This window comes from Littorina saxatilis, linkage group LG2 (assembly GCF_037325665.1).
Source record: "Littorina saxatilis isolate snail1 linkage group LG2, US_GU_Lsax_2.0, whole genome shotgun sequence".
NCBI lineage: Eukaryota > Metazoa > Mollusca > Gastropoda > Littorinimorpha > Littorinidae > Littorina > Littorina saxatilis.
Genome location: NC_090246.1, coordinates 56,407,700 through 56,430,508, shown reverse-complemented (window position 1 = coordinate 56,430,508; position 22,809 = coordinate 56,407,700). Strand labels below are relative to the sequence as shown.

The following is a 22,809-nucleotide window of genomic DNA, read 5'->3' as shown; positions in this document are numbered from 1 at the left end:
GCAGACAGGCTTGTTGTTGCCACCACTCCTTCCTCAAAGTATCTTGAAGCTACCTGTGCTGCCAAAGCTACTGCATGGGGAAGCTTGTCTGGTAGCCGGAAATTAGAATCTTCCTCAGAAAGGGAAGCCCCGTAATCCGCTTCTCCTTCCCGCACGGAAGTGCCTGCCGGAAATTCGCCGCCATATTGACTGTCATAGTCATAGGCAGTGTCATCCGGAAGAGAGGTACTGTGAGAGACATGTCCCCAACTCGTATCCTCTCTGGAGAGAACTTCCTGCCCCCTGGGTGGAAGTGTGGAGAGCTGTGCTAGGGATGCTTTCGTTGAGCAAACCGGCACTTGCGTGTCTCCTGTTGTAAGTACAGGCCCCTGCAAGTCGTGATGCGAGCAAGTTTCCTGCCTTACAACAACTTCCTGCCCCCTAGGCGGAAGGGAAGAACGCTGTGTTAGGGATACTAAGCAAACCGGCATTCGCGTGTCTTCCGTTAACCCAATGCCCCCTGAAACGCCCGGCATGGCCCGCTGGAAGTGCCCTATGAAATCCCTGAAACGCCCGGCATGGCCCGCTAAACACTAGGTCACCTACTTTCACTTTCGCTTTGAGCCTTACCCATAAGGCCTTGCGACCGGATGTGATTAATGCACTTCCTTCCGACTGCTTCATTCTAGCGTTTGCAGAGTTTGAATCAATGCAATAGTGTGTTAGCTGTGAATTTTCAAAGTTTGAGATTTTTTTTCTGACAAAATTGCGTTGAGCGAAGGTTTGGAAGTATGGTGTTCGATCCTGGGGAACTCAGATGACGATTCTGACACGCCTTTCGAAGGTTTTCTACTTGAAGAGGTGAAAGGGGATGAGTCTTGACATCGATCTGGGTGTTGTTATTCGACAACAGGACTTTCGGGAGGATTTTTCTGGGAGTTTTCAACATATATTGGTGTAAATGAGGACTGAAGGCTGACACGTTGGACGTTTTTGAAGAACACTTGCTGGATTTTTTTTTAAAAACATTTATTACATCGGAAGTGGACAGAACATACTTGCATATGAAACTATAGTGTATTCTCGAGTTATTCTGCCATCTTCTATATAAATGTGAGTACTCTATGATTTTATATGAATTGTTTTGTTTTGTATGTATGCATGTTGTGCGGAGTAGTTTCCCTTTGCTCAGGATTTAGAAGGCAGCCTGCCATTTTTTTGTCAGGGGGCATTGGGTTAAGAGTACAGACGATTGCAAGTGATGCGAGCAAGTCCCCTGTCTCTTAACAACTTCGCGCTCCCGTGGCGGAAGTTTGGACCGCTGTACCGATGTTGCATCCGTATAGTAACCTGGTACTTGCGTGTCCTCCGATCCAAGTACAGACGCCTGCAAGTCATGCTGAGAGCAGGTCCCCTGTCTTATCACGGCTTCCTGCCCGGCGCCGGGCGGAAGTAGGGAACGCATCTCCCTGTGGGACAGTCACAGTACCTTTAGTGTAGCTGCTGAATCCGGAAGTGGAGGCATGGTGAGGGAAACTCTTTCCGTCTTCACCGGAATGTTGTTCAGCGTGAACGTCGGCCGACGTAACAGTGGCTGACGGCGCTGCCTTAACCCTCGACCGAGAGCGATCGTCCACCGTTCTTGCCTGAAGAGAGAGCAAATGTTCGCTCGCCGAGCGCAATTCTGATGAAAACATGCACCTCATTTGATCGCTAAACGCTGCAAACATTGCTGACAAATCTTCCTTCTCCGATGCTATGCTCAGACCTGGGAACCCCTGTTTTGCACTTTGAGTATTCTCAAACAAACTTGGTGTATTTTCAAAAAAATGAGCGTACTCCACACAGCGTTTGCACATCCATGATTAAAACATGCCTCATGCGCGTCCGTCACACCGTTAATTAAGTTTACCTATACATTTAAAACAAATGCTTTTTTCAATTTTTACTGACACTAACTGTACCGTATTTGACGGACTACAAGCCGCGACTTTAAAAAAAAAAAAATCGCATTGCGGCTTATAAAAAGATGCGGCAAAAACGTTACCTAAACTTGAATAGCATTCACCTAATGGAAGTCGCCGCGGATTTTCATTTCGCTCAAGTAGCGATTACCGGTACTTTATTAGCTCTCTACTCAAGACTCGGCGCTTTTCTCTTTCTTTCGCGAATCTTCGTTTGTCAACAAGTCGTCGTGACAAGCGTACAGAGAAACACTGGATGTATCAGGATCTGGCGCGCGCGAGATTTCGTTTTTTTGTGTCTCGCGATAGTTGGAGGAGCGAGAGCCGCCATGTTGTGTTTTCGTCTGCTCGAAATGTGCGCAAAAGTCGTAAATTATCCCAAAAAAGCTTATTCCGGGCGGGACTACATGTGTGAGTTGGTTACAAATTGTGTGTGTGTGATATTTTTCTTCAAACTTTTTCACTTTTCTCCTTTGTTTGACTTGTTGATTCTCGGAGCCGATTTCGCCAAATACCGTACTTTCGTTTGCCTGGTTGTTTTGATTGATTGACACGATCCGATTATATTTTTTTCGACGGCGGCTAATATAGTGACGTAATCATGTGCCATAATACTGGATCGGCTTCAGGATGGGCTTGTGAAGAAAAGTAGTCTAGGAATTTTTCTCGTCGTATTTTTTTCCCACTGACCGTACTGAGCGTATTCTCGACAATCATGCGTACAAAATACGGCGAAATCGTATGGGTTCCCAGGTCTGTATGCTAGCCTTAACCGGCCCTGTCTTGCATTCTTGCTTCAGCGCCGGCATTACCGGACTCTTAGGATTGTCAATTTCTACCGTGAAAGTATTCTGAGAAACTGGCTCGAACACCGTAACTGTAGGTTTAGAACACTCGGGCTTCTTAGCCGCTTTCTTAGACGGAGACTCTGTATTGGCTACCTGTCTAGAGCTGGGTTTCTTCTTCCCACTGTCCGCCATACTGGCGTTAGTCTTGCAGATGAAAGTAAACAAAGACTAACTCGTGGCAGACAAAAGCAAATACAACGAAAGAAATAAGAAAAATCTCACCCAATCTCAGCTAGAAAGCTAAGATACAAACGAAACCAGGGTGTAGTCTGCCAAAGAAGCAGAGGGCTAACAAAATAGCCCGAGCGTAATCCAAACACGTCCTTAGATGCTATCGCTGAAGAGTAGAATGAAGAACATGGCGGCGAGAGTACGCATGCGCAATGCATGTAGAAGGTAACCATTGGTCAGAGATGGTCATGTGACTGTTCAAGGCCATTCTATTTTTAGGCTTACTTCCCCCTACCAGGGTGGAGCGTAGTTTCAGCGTTCTAGCACTCAACTGAAGTAAATTGCTATGTGTGAATTGGGATAAGATATGTAATTTAATCATTATTTCCGAAAGGAAAATCAAAGGTACACCGAGGGACACATTGATAAAAAGAGGTGGTTGTACCTGGGAAGTGACAGAATAGCCATGAACAAAATTGTATCCAACCCCAAAACAAAGACAAACAGTGAAAGATGTAGGAAACCAAGGATAAAAGCCGGGTGATTTTTTTTTAACCTAAAAGAAATGACTTATAACTTACTTGTCGTTTTGGTACTTGATCATGCCAAGCTGATGTAACGTGTCCACCACATCCTGGGTACATATGCCCGAGTTTCTGCTGATCGCTGCACAGACAAGACATTTGCAATGCAAATAATTCCTTGGCATGACTCTAAACACTTTGCCTGGTTTGACTAAGCATTCTGACAGATTGACTCAAAGCCACTTGGTGGTATTGCAAGTGGCAGTTTACTTCTAAAAAGAGGTAGTATGTATACATACTAAACAACAGAACAGGTACAGGTAACAAAACCTTAAAAAATTCCAGGATGATTTGGGGATTTAATACTTTTAATGTATAATCAACAAAACAACACCCTCTATAAATCGCCTGATTACAATTCACATTAACTGATTAGATCAACTGTCCAAAACATTCCATAAACATTTTATCTAAATAGCTATTACAAATTCAGAGACAGATGTGTATCGCAACTGGACGCAAAACGGGTGATAGAGATGCTCATTATATTCTGAATAATGATTAGCTAATAAGCATTTGTAAGGAAAGGAATGGCAAGCAGCGATTTCAGCAAAATTCAGTGACTTCTTATACAAATACATGTACCATCAAGTGAAGTTTAGATACCTTTGATGCAAATGACAAATGAAAATGAGCTACCTTTGATACCAATGGCTTCTGACGAGTGGGCAGAAAGATACTCCAGCACAACACTTTTCCAGTAGGCCATGTAGCTGACGCGCCCTAGCTCTGACAGTGGTTTCTCTGGCGATCCAGCAACACCCTCGATGCGTGACAACAAGTAACCTGTGCAGACAAAAAACACTTTATCTCTCTCTCTTTGGAGTTGCACAACTAACTCAGCATTCCTGCTTATTTTTACTAAGTTTTCCTTCCTTCGCACAATGTCAACATCTCACCTATGCATACATGGATTCTGGGTTTCAAGCACAGAATAACAACCATACTGCAAGCATTACAAATGACGATGTGATTAATTGCATAACTGACCTGAAACTCTACATTGATTTTGTATCCAATGGTTCATTCTGGTGCTTTTGACATGATTGCCATTGATTTTGTATTCATTGGTTTATTGTTTATCCTCAGAAATGATTGGATGGAAAACAGGGAGAGAGAAAACCACGGACTTACTGAAGTCAATGAGGAGTCGACCGTATCCCTTGCGCTGATACTGAGGCATGGTCATGATGCATGAAACATTGTACTTCTGCTGACAATTTTTCTCCTGCAACAGGACAAGAGACACGTCGCATGTAAACACGGTTATCACACACAGCTTTAAAATATTCCTTTTATTACAGACCAGTCCTTACGGTTCATCCACTGCAAGTGCAAGCAACATAGTGCTCATACTTTCAAACAAGCTCTAAATTATCTTCTTTCACCAGACCCATTCATATTCTTTTTAAAGCCAGATGCACAAAAGCATGCGCTGACTACCTGTGGCAAAAATCAAGCCCAGATCAAAGAAATATGCTTTGCTATCCATTGTACTTCAAACTACAACATGAAAACACACCACAGAGCATAACTTTTTTTGGGTTGTATTTTTGATCTTCTTTCCTAAAATACTTGACTTTAAACAAAGGCTTAGGCTTATCAAACACTAAATACCAAGTTACTGAAATACAAATGACAACTCCAGCTTTTTAAATATCTAACAGAAACTTCCAATCTGGCACCTACCTTGGAGAAGTATCCAATGATGTGGCAGCCAAGGGCATCGTTGAGAGTGAGGACGTAGAAAAGGAACGGCTCCACATCATAGTAAAGCGTCTTGTGGTCCAGGAAGAGCTTTGCCAGCAGACACAGGTTCTGGCAGTACAGCTTACTGGCGTTGCCATCCACCTCAAAGACTGACAGTGACCCCTGGCGGTAGATCTCATCGGCTGGTGGGTGAAGCAGCGTGCATTTGTCCTGCAAATCAATCAATGTATTTTGTGGGTTGTCAATTTAGTCAGCGAACAGCATAAACTCTGCAGGAGGCAAATTTCATAAGCATGCCTGCTGAACTTTAACTTTGTTTATTTGTTTATTTGGTGTTTAACGTCGTTTTCAACCACGAAGGGTTATATCGCGACGGGGAAAGGGGGAAGACACTTGTCAATTGTTTCTTGTTCACAAAAGCACTAATCAAAAATTTGCTCATGGGGCTTGCAACGTAGTACAATGTATTACCTTACTGGGAGAATGCAAGTTTCCAGTACAAAGGACTTAACATTTCTTACATACTGCTTGACTAAAATCTTTACAAAAATTGACTATATTCTATACAAGAAACACTTAACAAGGGTAAAAGGTGAAACAGAATCCGTTAGTCGCCTCTTACGACATGCTGGGGAGCATCGGGTAAATTCTTCCCCCTAACCCGCGGGGGGTTGAACTTTAACTACCAGCTGACCCAAACGAAGGCCTCCTTAAGAAGGATAGGGATATATGTTCTCAAGTAAGTTAGTCTTTTCACGCCAACATCATTCATGCCTACTAGGTAGTGTGCAGCACAGTCATACAAAGGTGTCTGTATCTCTCAAGCCATTATAAGTTCATGGAAGAAATCTAAATCTAATCCTCAGATGCCAGACAGCTAACAAACTCTCAACCAGCTGCATAATTAAGTTTAAATGACTGCATCAGTAAAAAGTACTTTGATCTCCAAAGCCAATAAAGTGCAATGAGAATTACATGTTTAACATCACCCAAAACATATGTGAAGTATGATCTCAAACAGACTTACCATGTGACGCTGAAGGCCTGTTCTGCTTTTCATGTACCTTAGGCAGAACTCGCAGATGTACAGCTTGGATAACCTGGGGACAACCAAAAGACAGTAATGAATAGTACTCCTACATTAGGGCCAATGAAAGGACACACCAACAAATACATGATGACTCCGAGTATCATACTTGTACTTCCTCAATTCTTAGGTCCCAATCCCATCCTCTTTTATTTCCTTTCATACGTTATTATCCCACTGCTCGGGTATCCGAGTTGCTTCCTCCCTTGAAGAGTCTATTACATTCTTTACATTCTTAAATAATTTACACCTGTCTAGAAAGTGGCAAAAACCTGTTAAGTTCACAGAAGCAGTCTTAGATTATATAACCCCTCCCCCAATCACACGTATGAACATCAGTTGTGAATAAATTGCTTACCTGGCATATTCCTGAGGGTATGGGGATGAGTACCAAGTGGTGATCTCGTACTTGCCAAACTCAATGCACGGTGGGTTTCTACCCTGAGACTCCGCTGAAGGAAGATCGCTTCCGTCACTTCCCTGCACAACAATTTGTAAAACATCAGCATGCGTCTGAATGATTCCCAGCACTTTTGTGATAAAAAGAAAATTTCAATCTTTAACATTCACTAGTTCCTCTTCTTTTGAATTCCTGAGCCTTTTACTTTCAGATTAGCGTGTCACACCCATTCTTACCCTGCCACATGGGCAGAATGGCATAATTCGACAATAAAAACAAGTTTCTGATATCTATCAAATAAGGAATATTGTGTGAGGAAGAAAGCGAACACAAGCGTTAATGTGCTAAGAATCACAGAAAAATTACCGAAGCCACTGCCTGTTGAGCCTTTTCCCGGGCCAGCATGAACAAGTCAAAATCGTCTTCTGTCACGTTGGGCAGCAGTTTACCTCCAGGCCGCAACGGGTCATCTGAAAACATCACAACCATCTCTAATATAAGACCACAAGCAGTCAAAAAGACCTCAACATTTTTGGAGTCTACAAAGATCACATGAAAGAATATATTTGCTAAACCTCACCGGCATAACCCCTTAATTAACAGCCACATGTTTCCTGTACTAAAAATGAAGCAGCTGGATTCTAAATTTCTTTCTTCATTTGGTGTTTAACGTCATTTTCAACCGTTCAAGGTTATATCGCGACGGGGAAAGGGGGGGGGGGGGGGGGGGGGGATAGGATAGAGCCACTTGTTAATTGTTTCTTGTTCACAAAAGCACTAATAAAAAAATTGCTCCAGGAGCTTGCAACGTAGTACAATATATGACCTTACTGGGAGAATGCAAGTTTAGCTGGATTCTAAATGTATTTCTATTTACGCTCTAAGAAACTATTCAATACAAAAACGCTTTGGTCTAGAAACACTGATGGCCTTGTCTGTCTTTTATTTTCTAGATTATAACAAGAGTACAGAACTGAAAAAAGAACTCGACTAACTTACCCCGGTATCCATGTGAATATCTTACATGTTCTATGTTCAATTACAGCAAAAATAAAGACACATGCAGAAGCATTTTTCTCACCAACAAAGCAAGATTACACAAACAGTAACTGGCTTTTATGATGAACAAATTGTGACATGTTAAAACTTGAAGGACAAAAATGTCCTCTTGTGTTTCTCTTTATGTTTTTAATTTTAAAAACCATTACCAAAACGTCTAAGAATACCCAGCCAGAGAGAAACACAAATAAATGATAATGAAAATGCAAAGGAACCAACCATGACCTCAACTCGATGAAACGTGAACGAACACAGGGCCAGTATAGGATGATTACAGGTACACGAGGGCTCCACTACTTTTACAAGTTTGTAAAATCAAAGCAACATTGACTAAAAAAAAAAAGGTGCGACTGGATTTCAACTAAACAGCCATGAAGCAAAGTAAATGCAGCAAGCGGAAAAGGCATCTACAACACAATCTTAAAGTGTGTCTTTATTTCTTCAGCTCTCCCTGAAATGAGCAGGACAGTTCACGTGCAGTCTTCTCTCCAGTGAGGAGTCTTCTTCTTCTGCCTGATCCTATTCCTTCTCTTGGGGTTTCTCCATCGAGTGAATCTTCATCTCCTCTCCAGTGTCATATAGCTGTGACCCACAAGATCCTTACAAATAAAAACAGAAGGCCGCAGGAGAGGTTTGTTCTCAGTTTTATTTGACAATTCCAGACTCTCATTTGCCTTGTAACAGAGTTCTAAGCCTCAGACTTCCCACTAGTAAGCTGAAGTTGTCTCATCAATAAGGGGGAGATAGGGATAGAAAAAAAAAAGGTATTATTTTCATACATACACCAAAGTGAAGAAAGGGAAATTTTTGTGTGGAACCGGAAAGACTCGTCACACAGGTTTAGACATTCACTGATTCAGAAGAGGAGGGTATAAGACACGGTTATGGACAAAGAGGTGATAGCCATGTCAATTATAATCTCATCTTCCAACTTCTGTAACCCAAATGATCTGAGATATTCACCAACAGTTAAAGATTTTTTCTCTGGATTGAGGAAAACTGATAATGAAGGAACTGAGGCCTCAACTTACAGAGCAATATTGCTGGACAGACTTCTCGATCATATTTCTCTGAGCTAGGTTGACCAAAGATCAAGGAAGAGAAGACTGACAGAAGGATAGGGTGAATTATAAAAACTACTACAGATGCCTATTGGGAAGAAAAGTTGAGCTAGCTAACTTATTTCAGGGAGAGCCAGGTCTGACACAAGGTGACAAGAGATGATGGAGAAACTGCACAGGGACTAGCTGTCTGAAGAGAGTGGACACAGCTACAGGTGAAGTCTGATCTATTCCAGGGAGAGCCAAAGATGGTGAAAGTCCAGCAGACTGGTCCGCTGGAGTGGAGGTGTCAAAGAGTGATTGGTATGTAGCTGTGACTGGCATGCTCAACTGAAGGGGGGAGGGGGAAGGAGAGAGAGAGTGCAAGCCCACCACAAGACAGCCAAATGATGCCAAAGACACAAGAATCTTACCCTCGTCTTGTGCTGTCCCCTGGCTGCTGGCTTGGCCTGGGCCCAGTCGGCTGCCGGAAGCATTGCCTCCCTGGCTTGCACTCGTCCCCTCCTCCTCGCTGTCTGACGAGGAATTGTCCGTGCTGACCCGACCCTCAATCTCCTTCCCTGGTTTAACCTTGACCCCCGTGAACAGCCGCACTTCCTCTTCCTCCCCCTCGTCCTCACCATCCGCATCACAGTCACTGTCGTGCCCTCTGCCAGGCAGCACACTCATCACACTGCTGGTCCTGGGCTCTCTCACACCCGACAGGGAACACACACCGTTGGGAATGCTACCACTAACACCATCACTGTCGTCGTTTTGCTGCGTTCGCCTGCGCTTCAAGATCAAGGGATTGTAGATGGGGAACGTCCGTTTGCGCTCGCCTTCTGCGGCGAACAGGTGAGAAAGACCGTCAAATAGACCTTTAAGCTGACCGCTGCCAGGAGGGCCCTCACTCTTTTTACGACCACGGTGGGCGTGCATTTTGCTTCGCTTCACAAGACGGGACGCAGCTTGCTGTGATTGACTAGGACCACTGTTACTAACGCCGAGTTTGTCTGACTTAGTTGCAGCTTTGGACTGAGCACCACTCAAAGGACGTGCCTTTGAGTCGTTGCTCCTAACTGGTCTATTTAACACTTTTTGCCGGGTCATGGACTTGATTGGAGACTTTTTCTTACTTACTGGCTTGGACACGGAAGTAACTTTACTGGTAGACGAGACTGAAGAACTACACTGGCCTGCTGCGGAGCCAACCTTAGAACTAGAGTTAGCTAAGGACTTTGGCAACGATGATTTGCTCTGTGCTTGCACCATAGCATCAATGTCTGCAGAACTAAGAGAAACGCGAGATTTTCGCTTGTTGGAAGGCGTGAAGAACTGAGAAAGCCCATCTACTAAGCCCTTGGGTTTGTTCAAGTTCAAGAGAGAGTCAAAGTGGCTGGATTCCTCTTCACCCAACTCACTTGTCAGGGGTTCTTGCTCCTCTTCCCCCGTTTCGTCCAGATCCACCTCCCTCTTCTTGTGGCTGACTTTCCGGGGGCCATCCTTCCGCGCCTTGTGCTTGTTGGCTTGGTACTGCCTAGAACACCACAACACCATTCCAATCTCACACAAACATCACACAAATCATGCCAACAACAAAGCATTTCAATGTGCAGCTGTGACCCATTATGCCTATCCCATAAACAGAATTTGACCGTTTCAGAAAACTGGGGGTTAATCTGCTGCATCGATTCCATGGGACCATCATACAACACAGCGGCTTACAAGCAATTTTAACACCAACTCCTCCCTTACAAATTAACTTTTTTATTTTACTTCTGTCCTTAGACAGGGGTTTGGGTAGACTGAGGGAACAGGCTGCGCTTTAGACAACTCCAGCATCTAGCTTACGATCGCCAAAGTCTCTATAGTGTCAACACACAACCTTATAATATAACAGTAACACTCTCAACAGAAACAAATCTTGTTGAACCCAGGAAGCGTTTAACAGCTTAAAATGTTTCTGCACTGCAGTTCGATCTTCTTCAAAATGTAAGGCAACATAGCAAACAAGAAATTATTTTCATCATTTCATTTTTCTTTTTTTTCATTTTCATTACTTTATTGTCCCATCGCTGGACAATTCGGGTCGCTTCCTCCCAGTGGAAAGCTAGCAGCAACGGAGTCGCGCTACCCAGGTGTCTGCGTGTTTAGGTGTATTCAACCACCTGCACTTATGGCAGAATGACCAAGGTCTTTTACGTGCCATTGTGATGACACGGGGGTGGGACATGGCTTCCGTCTCTGGGTCTGCACATAAAGTTGACCCGTGTCCGTCCCGGCCCGAATTCGAACCTGCGACCTTCCGATCACAAGTCCAGTGCTCTACCAACTGAGCTACCGGGCCCCCAAGCTGACCAAGAACACATGGAAGGAGAGGAAAATGGAGAGGAAAATGGGGACAGAGATTTCTGACTCACTTTGCATTCTTCAACTTCTGTTTGGATGCGTTGATCTTCTGCTTCTTTAACCTCCTTGTGTAGTTTTGTGCACTTTGCAAGAAGCGCCGCCCCCTATCCCCACTGCTAGCCGGATCACAGACATTGCACGCCCAACGACCTGTACAAAACAGATCTGTATAGAGGATCAGAACACCAAGAAAAATATGAATGTGAACTGAAAACAATCAATAAATACATTTTAAAGCGGAGTGAAACATACTGGAAAATGTAAGTGAGCCAGAGCAGTCCCAGTTTATGTATGGATACCGGTATACAAACATAATGCACTCAACTAAAATGCTTTATGGCTCACTTTGCCAGGGACAAACACACAGTTCACTTATAAGTCAATGTACCAATCTTAAAATAGGAGATACAGTTGCCAGTTCAACCAGCAAAAAAAGAAGCTAAGAAAAACATGCATGCATTCTTAAACTGAAAAATCTTTAAAAAGCAAGAAATGTTAGTCTTCTTATAAGTTATAGCAAGAGTTCACACTTTGAAGTTGTGAAATATAGATCAGCTTAGCGCTAGAAGATGCTCTACAAGAAAGAAAGGTTTTATGGTTTGTTTACACACAAATGGATGCACGCTCCTACCTTTTGGAGGTCTGACAATCACTGGATCACAGCATTTGAAATGGTAGGCCCGATCACAGTCATCACAGAACAACATGTTAGACTGGAACAAAAGGAAAAGATAGAATTAGGATTCTTGTCATCAACAATTCTTTGAGCATTTCTATTAACTTAGCTCAATTCTGAAAAACACTGCATTTTTTCATGAAGGCAATACAGCTTTGTCAAACTCTGCGCAAAGGAAACCCTTGACACTTTTCATGTGGAAAATGTAGTGAAATTGACAAGCCAGTATAGCACAGTGGTGTTTGCGCTTAGCAGGAAAGCGCACTTTTCTTAATTCTTTTGTACTTTGTGAGCTTTTTTTTTTTTTATCGAATCATAACATATCTATATGTTTTTGGAATCAGGAAACAATACAGAATAAGATGAAATCATTTTTGGATCGATTACTTAAATTTTAATTAGAATTTAGCGATTTTTAATGAACTCATTATTTTATTTTTAAGCTTTGAAGTTGAAATGCAAGCCCATATTGTCCGGGCCTCGTCAGAGATGGCTTGATCAAAATGTCAATTAATTTGATCAAAAAATGAGGGTGTGACAGTGCCGCTTCAACTTTCACAAAAAGCCGGATATGACGTCGTCAAGTACATTTATCGAAAAAAAAATAAAATATCTAAGAACATCATTCTCAGGAACTCTCATGTAAAGTTTCATTAAGATCCGGCCAGTAGTTTTCTCTGAATCGCTCCACACACACATACCACAACCCTCGTCTCGATTCTCCCTCTATGTCAGGGATATCGTTGGGCGTCGGACATCGGACATTTATTGATGAAAATCCCCAAATATCCGATTCACATTGCCGCATGTCGGTCAGATGTCCTATCGTTTTAGCCTGAACGTGGTCATTGTCCGATATGTACTCCATTCCTTCGGACAGCGCGATATTCGTTACTTTTCATTTCAAGATACAAATCTTCTAAAAGACCGAACGCTCTCGTGTTCAGCTGACACTGAAGTTGCCAGTGCCGCGTGCGGATCTTTTCTTTTGTCGGGAATTCCCGAACCGTTTGCGGTATTTATAACCGTCTCGGTGCAGCGCACTGATCTAAAAATAGTGGATTATTTTTAGAATAGATCAGTGCATGCTACAGGAGTACGGGAGACAACTCCAACTGACTAAATTTGTCGTCTGCTTTTGTTTTCGATACGAGACGAAGCACTTAATCAACAGCTCCAATGATGCAGTTACCTGTTCTTTTTTTCATATATTCTGTCGACTTCTAGTCACGAATATCTTCTAGTCATGAAAATGCAACCCATTATTAATGATCATTTGTTTTCATCTTCTCAGTATTTCATTAGATCAAACCGATCATTTTGTTTTTCAACTTTTATCCAAATCATGCAGTTTGTAATCAAAGTAAGAGCTCTGAAGTTGTTCATGTTTTTTTGTTTTTGTTGGTTTCTTTGAAACTAAACAAATACAACATTATACGCACACTGTGTTGATGTATTTACTATATTATGTGTGTGTTCTACAGCGCGCGCGCGCGTGGGTGTGTGCATGACTTTGGAACAATTCCATGGAATGTGTTATACTTATAAGCTGTTTGGCGCAAATTCATAATGTCCTATTAAACTTTCTGAAAGCGGTCAAATGTCCTATTGATGCTGAAGAACTCAGGACATTTGTCCTATAGGTATGAATTTGTAGCAACATCCCTGCTATGTTAAAACATTTAGTCAAAACTTGACTAAATGTAAAAAAGATATTTGGTATACTTATTGTCCTTGGGGAAATTCCTCCAGGAATTTGGGCTAGTCACCCTGGGAAAAGCGTGCATAATAACGATAACCAATCCCCCCCCCCCCCCCCCCCCCCCCTCTTTGTCTTACAACAAGAAACCATAGTAACATTTCACCAAAAACAAGAAACACGCCCAAAAATACTATTACTGAAGAAAAGAGAAAAATAGTGCCAACACTAACAGCACCACACATTAGCCTCTGTTTACCTCGGTTCCTGATTTGCCACAGTAAGCACATTTCTTGCACTCTATGCACTGCCACCGCGTGTTGCGCACCCTCTCTGTCATCTCAGGCTTGAACTTGAGACAGCTTGGGTGGCCTGTAACAATTTTTGGCCAATTTCAGATGACAAATTCAACACTGTTTCAAGAAAAAACGGAAAAAAAACCCCCAACAATGAAGAGTAACAAGCAACTCTCCAAAATCAGCCATACTTTACACTGCTTGTGCCTAAACAAATTAATCTTGTAAATATTGCCAAAGGACAACTTTTAGGAAACATCACAATGCCTCTGCCATCTCCAGAAGATGTATACTAATTACTAGAAAGTGGTGTGTATATTTACATAGATCACTTTAGCCTTATCCAAGACTTCTCCAAGATGGACAGACCATCATCCTGTTTCATTAGAATGCTACATGGTGGATCTTGAGCCAAATTATTTCAAGTTTCAACCACCTCTGTGCATCACCAGAGGTAAGTTACATTCCACAAAACGATTGGAACCATCAAGCCAATGTAATACTGATAGTGATATAGATTAGACGGCTGACTGGGCATATGACGACTCTTACTCTTAGTCTTAGTCTTACATCTGAGCAAACAAGCCATCACTTACCACTACTCCCGCAGTCTGCACAAGAAATCAACATTTCTGGTTGACCGTTGTGCACCTTCTCCTCTTCCAGGCAATAACTGCAGATGGGTATTGGAGGCTTTGTGGCCTGAAACAGAAAATGTCAACCATTGAAATTTAAGTATAATACTAGTTCCACAAAAAAAGTAAACATTTTAAAAAGTTAAAACTCCAAATAAACTTCAAGAAAACACAACTTATTTAAACTTGCACCTCATTCTTAACACAATTTAAACATAATATTATTACTTGTCTGCAGGGCAAACAGAACTGGACCAGATTAGGAGATCCATGGTTTTGTGATCCCTTACCTTTATCTGTATCTATTTAAAGATATTGTCGGAAGAGAAGCAGAAATATGGCAGAAACGCATGCCCTACTGTCATTTTTATTGTATGGCTGAAAGCTCATGCAATAACTTAAATTTAAAATTAGGGTAATGGTCACCATGTAAAGCATCATGTTGGGACTTGTGTTCACAATAAGTCATCACCATCATACATTGTTGTTACTTGTCTTTTAGTCATACAAAACAGCCACATAAAAACTACTAGGGTTAGGTTGAGATTGACATAAAACTATTTCGTTTCAAAACAAATTACAATACAAACTATGCTTGGGAAACGTGACTGGACTGCCCTCCAAAAGTTTGTACCTAATGGTTCTTTCTTTCTTTATTTATTTGGTGTTTAAACGTTGTTTTCAACCACGAAGGTTATATCGCGACGGGGAAAGGGGGAAGATGGGATAGAGCCACTTGTCAATTGTTTCTTGTTCACAAAAGCACTAATCAAAAATTTGCTCCAGGGGCTTGCAACGTAGTACAATATATTACCTTACTGGGAGAATGCAAGTTTCCAGTACAAAGGACTTAACATTTCTTACATACTGCTTGACTAAAATCTTCACAAAAATTGACTATATTCTATACAAGAAACACTTGACAAGGTGTACCTAATGGTCAGCTTAGACAGTTATATAAATACTTCATATTCAGGCAATGTTAAACCTTAAATTCGGCAATTGTAATTCTAAACTACCCACGTATAACTATAAGACTTGAACACATTCACACGTACATGCAGTACTTATCAAGAGTGGCTCCTTTATCTTTGACGAAAGGCAGTAAGGACAGAAAACAGTAACAGAACACAATCCTACCAGGGTTCGACACTAGCGGGGGCGGGGGGCGGAACGCCCCAGAGTTTTGTGTTCCGCCCCAAACATTGCCGAAGCTTGGGGCCCACTCCGCCCCAGGACAAATTTCAACAATGACAAACCGAAAATTCTAATGCCAGAGGCAATCACTAAAAATCGCCAGTCAAAGTCGTCACTGAAATTTGCGTTACGATCAATGCCGCAGTCAAGAAGAAAAAAACATTGAAATCGTCGAAGGACAATGCCGCAAGGGAAGTAACTCCCAGATTGCGCTCTTGAGCGTGAGAGATAAGTATCGCCTTCAAATGCCAAACGCAAAATGTGGCGACACATCCCTAGTGTAAAAAGACAAGGAAATGAAGATGAAGAACAGGGTGGTGAAAAACGAAAAAAGGAGACCGATGCAGCCAAAAGCGCGAAGCGCTGTCGTAATTTCAATGTCAAATGGTTGAAAGATTTTCCCTGGCTTCAGTACGACGAAGAAAAACAGACAATGCATTGCCCGCCCGTGCAGATCTTATGGCGGAGAACTACTTGGAAAAAGTGTGGATTCTGATATATATATATATATACTTAGCATGAATAAGAGTGGGCCCCAGATTTTTGTTTTCCGCCCCAGCAATTTCCATCTCTGGGGCCAGTGTGGCCCCAGGCCAAATAAGTTAGTGTCGACCCCTGCCTACTATAAGAAATGTGGAAGCTGATGTGTAGAAGCTTGTTAAGCAGCACTTCCTGCTGCCACTTGTCCCAATAGGACCGCTGCTCAGACACCATTACTGCCTTATTGATCGGAACCCTGCTATTCAGACTGAATGGTCCCCCTATGATCAATGCCAGTCTAAAGACTGCAGTCTGCCCCTGAGTAGCAAGTGTTAAACAGACACGAAGGTGAATAGATGTCAGCTGATGAACGCTTACTCTGCAGGTGTTACTCTTGAATATTTAATCACAAGCTAAATGCAGAAAAGAAATCATTGCTGCACTGCATGCCTGTGCACACAACATGAGCGTACAACTTTTTACAAGAAAGTTATGTTATGCTGCTGTTCACTCTTTGCATGGGCGAACACTTGCTTCCAATCCCACCAAGAACATGTACTGATGTAGTGAGAGCAAAATGCTCAACGGCTGAGAGTAAGACCAAGAGTCTTCAATTCACTGTGCAAACAGGGTGCTCGTGGGATGGTTTAAACAAAAATCCAATTCTCTTTATCCTGGCTCACTAACCCGCATCTTGTAGTAGACTAAGCGCCCTAAAAATTATGTCACGAAACTACAAACAAAGCTCACTCACTAGAAACCTACTACTACTAGTTATTGTACTAAGTTCTTAAGAAACCCCACAAATTAAATGTTTGCTTTTGATCACAAGCTGCCCAAAATTATGGTTTACTTTTTTTGTGTGGATTAAAAAATTTTTAATTTTTTATACACAGGCACATGTGGCCTTTTGGCCCGAACTCATGTGAGGTGTGAATTTTTTATGCTCCACTCTGTTGTTGATTTTTTGACGAGATAATCTGATACAAAGATTTGAAATTCTGTGTATAAAAAAAAAAGGAGCAGGATTTCTCACCAGAATTTAAAAATGTTAATTGTTATAAAATAAAAGTTGCTCAGCATACAGACATGAGCAAGCATTAGAATAGACACAGGACAGTCAGGGCACAGTTGCAAACTTCAGAGCATCAAAAAACCTATGAACAGAATCACACAAGGATACATGAACTGTAGTTTTACGGTCTGATTTTGTGTAGCCTAATTGTTAGTTTTTCCCCCTTGCAAATAAGGAAATTAAGTGCACATTCAGTCTAGATGTAACTGCTGCTCAGAAATTGCAATTTCAGTCACACAAACTATTTTTAATTCATCATAAACTATGGTAAAATTACCCAGAGCCTCCCATTCCAGATAAATAGCATAAACTGATCAGCAAAAAATACTTTTCCGTCTGTCTACTGACCACATACATTTATAATTTTATTCCATGAACATATCACCCCAATCTTTGCCAGATCCAAGCCAAACAAAAATTTGAGAAAACAAAAAGCAAATGGAAATAATATGAAAGTTAGATAAATAATCACCTTGTTCCTCTCGAATGGTAAGATGACTTCATTGGGTCCAATGTTGAGGTCTTTGCCAATATCTGGTACTGACACAGTCAACCTGGTTTTGCTTATGGTGCGAAGGAGGTCTGGCTTCTTTGCAGATTTTGAAGAGGCAAGCTTGAAGTTTGCACCTTCTTGTCGCAGCAAACCATTTGTGACTGCTTTCTTTGTCTGTAGCTTCAACAAGTTTGACAAATTAGCTCCTTCCTTCAGCTGTACACTGTAACTACTTTTGATATAATTTTCCAGGCTGCGCAGTGAAGTTCCTTTGGACTCTCCAAGTTCCTTGATGGACCGCAGTATGATCTTGCCAAGGTCAGTCTGCGGATGAACATCCAAGGAGCGAGTCTGAAGTTGAGAGACTGTGCTAGGGTCCCTATATGATACCAACCCCTTGTTGTGCACCTGTAGAATACTGCCATCCTTGACAGCCACGTCAAGATATTTTGAAGCATCCTCATGAGACACCTTGTGATTTGCCTGAAGGATATTGCAAATGCGTTCTTCATTGGGACGCTGCTTTTGGTATTTGATTTTGGCAATTGCTTCCAAAATCCACTTTGCATGTTTGGCACTGTCAGTCCCAGAGTCACCAGTCTCTCCTTCTTTCACCATTTTGCTTCTGTTAGTAACAAGTGTGCCACCACAAAATTACATCAAATCACAACTAAAGTACTGCTGTGATGAAACTACCAGTACCAGTTACCACTACCAGGCTCCTGCAAATCTGTCAGAAGTATCACATTATTCTCAGGTCCACATGTTGTATTCCAGCAGTGTAGCAAAGCTTCTTTAGCTATCACAAAAATATCCAAAGCACTGTTCTTCGCAGTTCACATCGGATGCATCAGGATCCTCTTCTTCCGTGCTGACTTCGCTTTTGGTCGGCATGATTCAAGCACCATGTCCCCTTTTAACCAATCCTCCAAAGTTACCTGCACAAAAATCAAATTAAATACTGTGTTTTAGAAGAAACCATCCATACATAATGGACACAAATGCATTATTTACGGTGATATTATACAACCACAATCGCGATCGTAACTCCAGCTTTTCATCCTTTACTCCTTTAGAAGCTACGATGCAACAAAGACGGAAAACAAAGGTGGCCGGGCATCGGTTTGCATTTCAAGCGAAGGTGCTCTAACACCATTCCTTTGAGAGGAAAGAACAATGCACATACTCAAATCGACATTAACAATTCATACCAACATTTACCGAATGAAATCTGTCTCATAAAATGGCGACAAGGCACACATCTTCTTTCTCGTGAGGAACGTGGTAAGCCAAACAAAATGGCGGAATCTTGTAGGTCCTTTTTTCTCAGACATTCTATTTTTTTTCTGGCATGATACAATTAATAAAATCACATCAAACAACTCATATGAATCGGATAGGTCGGAACTATCATCAAGCAAAACAAATATTTCCCATACGCATTCATACACGAATAACAGACAAAATATTCACGTATAATCTAACCTTGTTTACAATCCAGCGACAGAGGCATATTGCTTAGCAGATTGGAAAAAATAAAATGTAAAATACGGCTTACTGCCTCAAAAATATGGACAAAAAGTGATACTTACTTGATCGCATATATTTACTGAGTTAAATCCAAAAGCCTGAAGCTAACACGCATCGTTATTCATCCAAGAAATTTGACGGAACGCAGCATTTCTTGATTAGCAAAACAAGATGAATTCGTCTTTGGCAAATATGGCCGCCAACCACAACACAGACGTAGTTCCGATTGGTTGGGAGAATTTACATACGGGCACTAAACACACACTAAACGATTGCACATTTTACACTTTCCCTTGCAATCTGTCGTAACTCATGCTGCAGATTTACATGGAACACACAAGTAATTCCTTTGAAGTGAGTTTGACGTAATACCCTGATGAGAAGCACTCACATCAAAACAAAACGGATTCAGCCTTGTCCCACTTTCTCCCCACCTTTGCTCGCGATGAAACAATTTGTCCGATCCGAAAAGAGAACCGTGCTTTGATTGGCTGATGATGATAAGCGATCCGTTTTGACTGGGTGACGGCTTCGGGTGTACTTCAGAAGAAGAGAACAAGTGGCATGTTTAACTGTGTACCTGCATTTTACCTTTGAAAAGCAAAGAATACCGCAGGGAGTAGACCGCTGGAAATAGCACCAGATAGACGCAGGCTTCGGCAGGTTTTTTTCGGCACACATGGATCATCTGTCACAGCCGCCCAATACAATGTTGAAGTAACTTGATCACTGAAATAAAACATGTTATCTTGAACTTATGATGTGTACGTAGGCCTATACTGGGCTATAGTGTTCTTTTAAGGGGTCATGCCAATACGTCCCAGTACCATTGTGTCCCAGTACCATTGCGTCCCAAAAAAATGCCGTCTCATTGCGTCCCATTAAGCAATCCCATTGGGTCCCAATACCATTGGGTCCCAGTGCCATTGCGTCCCGTACCATTGCGTCCCAACAAAATTGCGTGTCGATAGGTCCCAAGAAAATTGCATCTCGATACGTCCCATAAAGGAATCCCATTACGTCCCCGTACCATTACGTCCCAACACAATTGGGCAGTGTGTGTGTGTGTGTGTGTGTGTGCGTGTGTGTGTCTGTGTGTGTGTGTGTGTGTGGCATGGATATTGTACGACAGAGTAGGTCAGCGAAAGGATGAAAATGAACAGTGGATTTTATAAGTGCGGAGTATCTTACCTTATGTTATCCGAGTAATTTCAAGCTTCAAGATTGCATACATTTACGTAGCAATAATGTTGAAGCGATTAGCCTGTATATGCACTTACTTGACACATTTATTTTTTTCTCTTTTCTATTGTGTTTTGTAAAAAAAAAAAAAAATGTTGTTGTTGTTGTTGTTGGTTGTTGTTGTTGATGTTGATGTTGATGATGATGACGACGACGAGATGATGATAATGATGATGATTGTGGAGATGATGATAATGATGATGATCGTGGAGAAGAAAAAAAGAACAGCTTGTTGAAGGCCTTTATAATGTTCCTTTTTTTTTAGGCGTGTGTTACTTACAGTACCTGTTTATGTAAAGTAACATAACAGTTTCTCGCCCAATAATATTTAATTCAAGTGTCTTCGATTTATGAATCCAAAAGGAATTTTGATCGCAGGAGGGTTGCAGAGTAATATGTTAAATGTTAAACATGTACATACGAACCAGGATTATACCAGAATATGCAGTTGTTGATTTTTAAAGATACGGTTGTGTTTGTTCAGTCATTAAACAGGAAGAAAAATGAAATGATTTGTTATTGAAACATCGTCCCATGTAGAACTAGTCTATGTCACTGATTGTGCACGTATGTATATTCTTGCGTGCGCGTGTGTGTGTGTGTTTGTGTGTGTGTGTGTGTGTGTGTGTGTGTGTGTGTGTGTTAGTGTGTGTGTGTGTGTTATGTACGTATGTATGTAGGTGTCTGTGTCTACATTTGTGCGTGTATGGGTTTCGCTATCAGTGTCTCGGCGTCTATTTGCTGAAGGTTCGATGACTGGACAGTCAGTCTAGCTTTTCTCAGAAACGGGTTTAAACATCGTCTACTCAGTAAATAAGCATACAGTCATGTCATGCTCGATTACATACAGTGGAATACAAAGCGGTGTACTGTACTGTTTCGGTTTTTATATTTAGTCAAGTTTTGACTAAATATTTTAACGTAGAGGGGGGAATCGAGACGAGGGTCGTGGTGTATGTGTGTGTGTGTGTGTGTGTGTGTGTGTGTGTGTGTGTGTGTGTGTGTGTGTCTGTCTGTCTGTGTGTGTGTGTAGAGCGATTCAGACTAAACTACTGGACCGATCTTTATGAAATTTGACATGAGAGTTCCTGGGTATGAAATCCCCGAACGTTTTTTTCATTTTTTTGATAAATGTCTTTGATGACGTCATATCCGGCTTTTCGTGAAAGTTGAGGCGGCATTGTCACGCCCTCATTTTTCAACCAAATTGGTTGAAATTTTGGTCAAGTAATCTTCGACGAAGCCCGGACTTCGGTATTGCATTTCAGCTTGGTGGCTTAAAAATTAATTAATGACTTTGGTCATTAAAAATCTGAAAATTGTAAAAAAAAATAAAAATTTATAAAACGATCCAAATTTACGTTTATCTTATTCTCCATCATTTGCTGATTCCAAAAACATATAAATATGTTATATTCGGATTAAAAACAAGCTCTAAAAATTAAATATATAAAAATTATTATCAAAATTAAATTGTCGAAATCAATTTAAAAACACTTTCATCTTATTCCTTGTCGGTTCCTGATTCCAAAAACATATAGATATGATATGTTTGGATTAAAAACACGCTCAGAAAGTTAAAACAAAGAGAGGTAGAGAAAAGCGTGCTATCCTTCTTAGCGCAACTACTACCCCGCTCTTCTTGTCAATTTCACTGCCTTTGCCATGAGCGGTGGACTGACGATGCTACGAGTATACGGTCTTGCTGAAAAATTACATTGCGTTCACTTTCATTCTGTGAGTTCCACAGCTACTTGACTAAATATTGTATTTTCGCCTTACGCGACTTGTTTTCTTTGTGTCGAGCACCGCTAAAGCATATATTAATGTTACACTTCAGTTTAGGTTAGCGTGCTTCAGTTCATTTTAAAAGAAAGAACATGGTTACCTCAGAAATCCTGGAAGGAAAGGAAGGAGCGCCTCAAAACAAACAAACTGACATTCAATATCCTTTACAGTTTCTGATTATATCGTGAAGGATTGTTTTTTCTCCCATGAACCATAGACCTATATTAGGTCCCTGCATGAACAAACATTTTTTTTTTTTTTTTTTTTTTTAATATTTTTTTCCACTTCACCTCATCTTGACTAACCCGTACACATCTTTTTATTTTATTTTTATTTGTGAAATACTGCTATGTACCGACACAATTTTTATTACAAATCGTTTTGAACGCGTTTTGTAATAACAATTGTGTAATCCGAACACGATTTGTAATACATTTATTACAA

General features: G+C 41.4%; 1 protein-coding gene and 2 long non-coding RNA genes across 6 annotated transcripts in view; all 3 read right to left on the bottom strand.

The window, feature by feature from the left end:
* Positions 1-19,760, bottom strand: part of LOC138959309 (histone acetyltransferase KAT6B-like) — a 41,611-nt gene extending 21,851 nt beyond the window's left edge. For 2 of the 4 annotated variants that reach the window (XM_070330730.1, XM_070330732.1), the window contains exons 1-14: positions 19,398-19,760; positions 17,785-18,743; positions 14,522-14,627; positions 13,889-14,001; positions 11,886-11,967; positions 11,266-11,419; positions 9,277-10,382; positions 7,110-7,213; positions 6,702-6,823; positions 6,284-6,356; positions 5,236-5,466; positions 4,681-4,774; positions 4,186-4,332; positions 3,544-3,628 (exon numbers count right to left, since the gene is read on the bottom strand). In XM_070330730.1, coding sequence (XP_070186831.1) covers positions 3,544-3,628; positions 4,186-4,332; positions 4,681-4,774; positions 5,236-5,466; positions 6,284-6,356; positions 6,702-6,823; positions 7,110-7,213; positions 9,277-10,382; positions 11,266-11,419; positions 11,886-11,967; positions 13,889-14,001; positions 14,522-14,627; positions 17,785-18,423 — 3,056 coding nt within the window. In that variant the 5' untranslated portion in view covers positions 18,424-18,743; positions 19,398-19,760. The remainder of the gene's footprint in view (positions 1-3,543; positions 3,629-4,185; positions 4,333-4,680; positions 4,775-5,235; positions 5,467-6,283; positions 6,357-6,701; positions 6,824-7,109; positions 7,214-9,276; positions 10,383-11,265; positions 11,420-11,885; positions 11,968-13,888; positions 14,002-14,521; positions 14,628-17,784; positions 18,744-19,397) is intronic. The other 2 variants (XM_070330733.1, XM_070330731.1) reach the window with 2 other exon arrangements.
* The window catches only part of LOC138959325 (uncharacterized), a 282,799-nt gene that overhangs the window by 100,405 nt on the left and 159,585 nt on the right, over positions 1-22,809 (bottom strand). The window lies entirely within an intron of this gene.
* The window catches only part of LOC138959312 (uncharacterized), a 110,255-nt gene that overhangs the window by 51,983 nt on the left and 35,463 nt on the right, over positions 1-22,809 (bottom strand). The gene's annotated exons all lie outside the window — the stretch shown is intronic.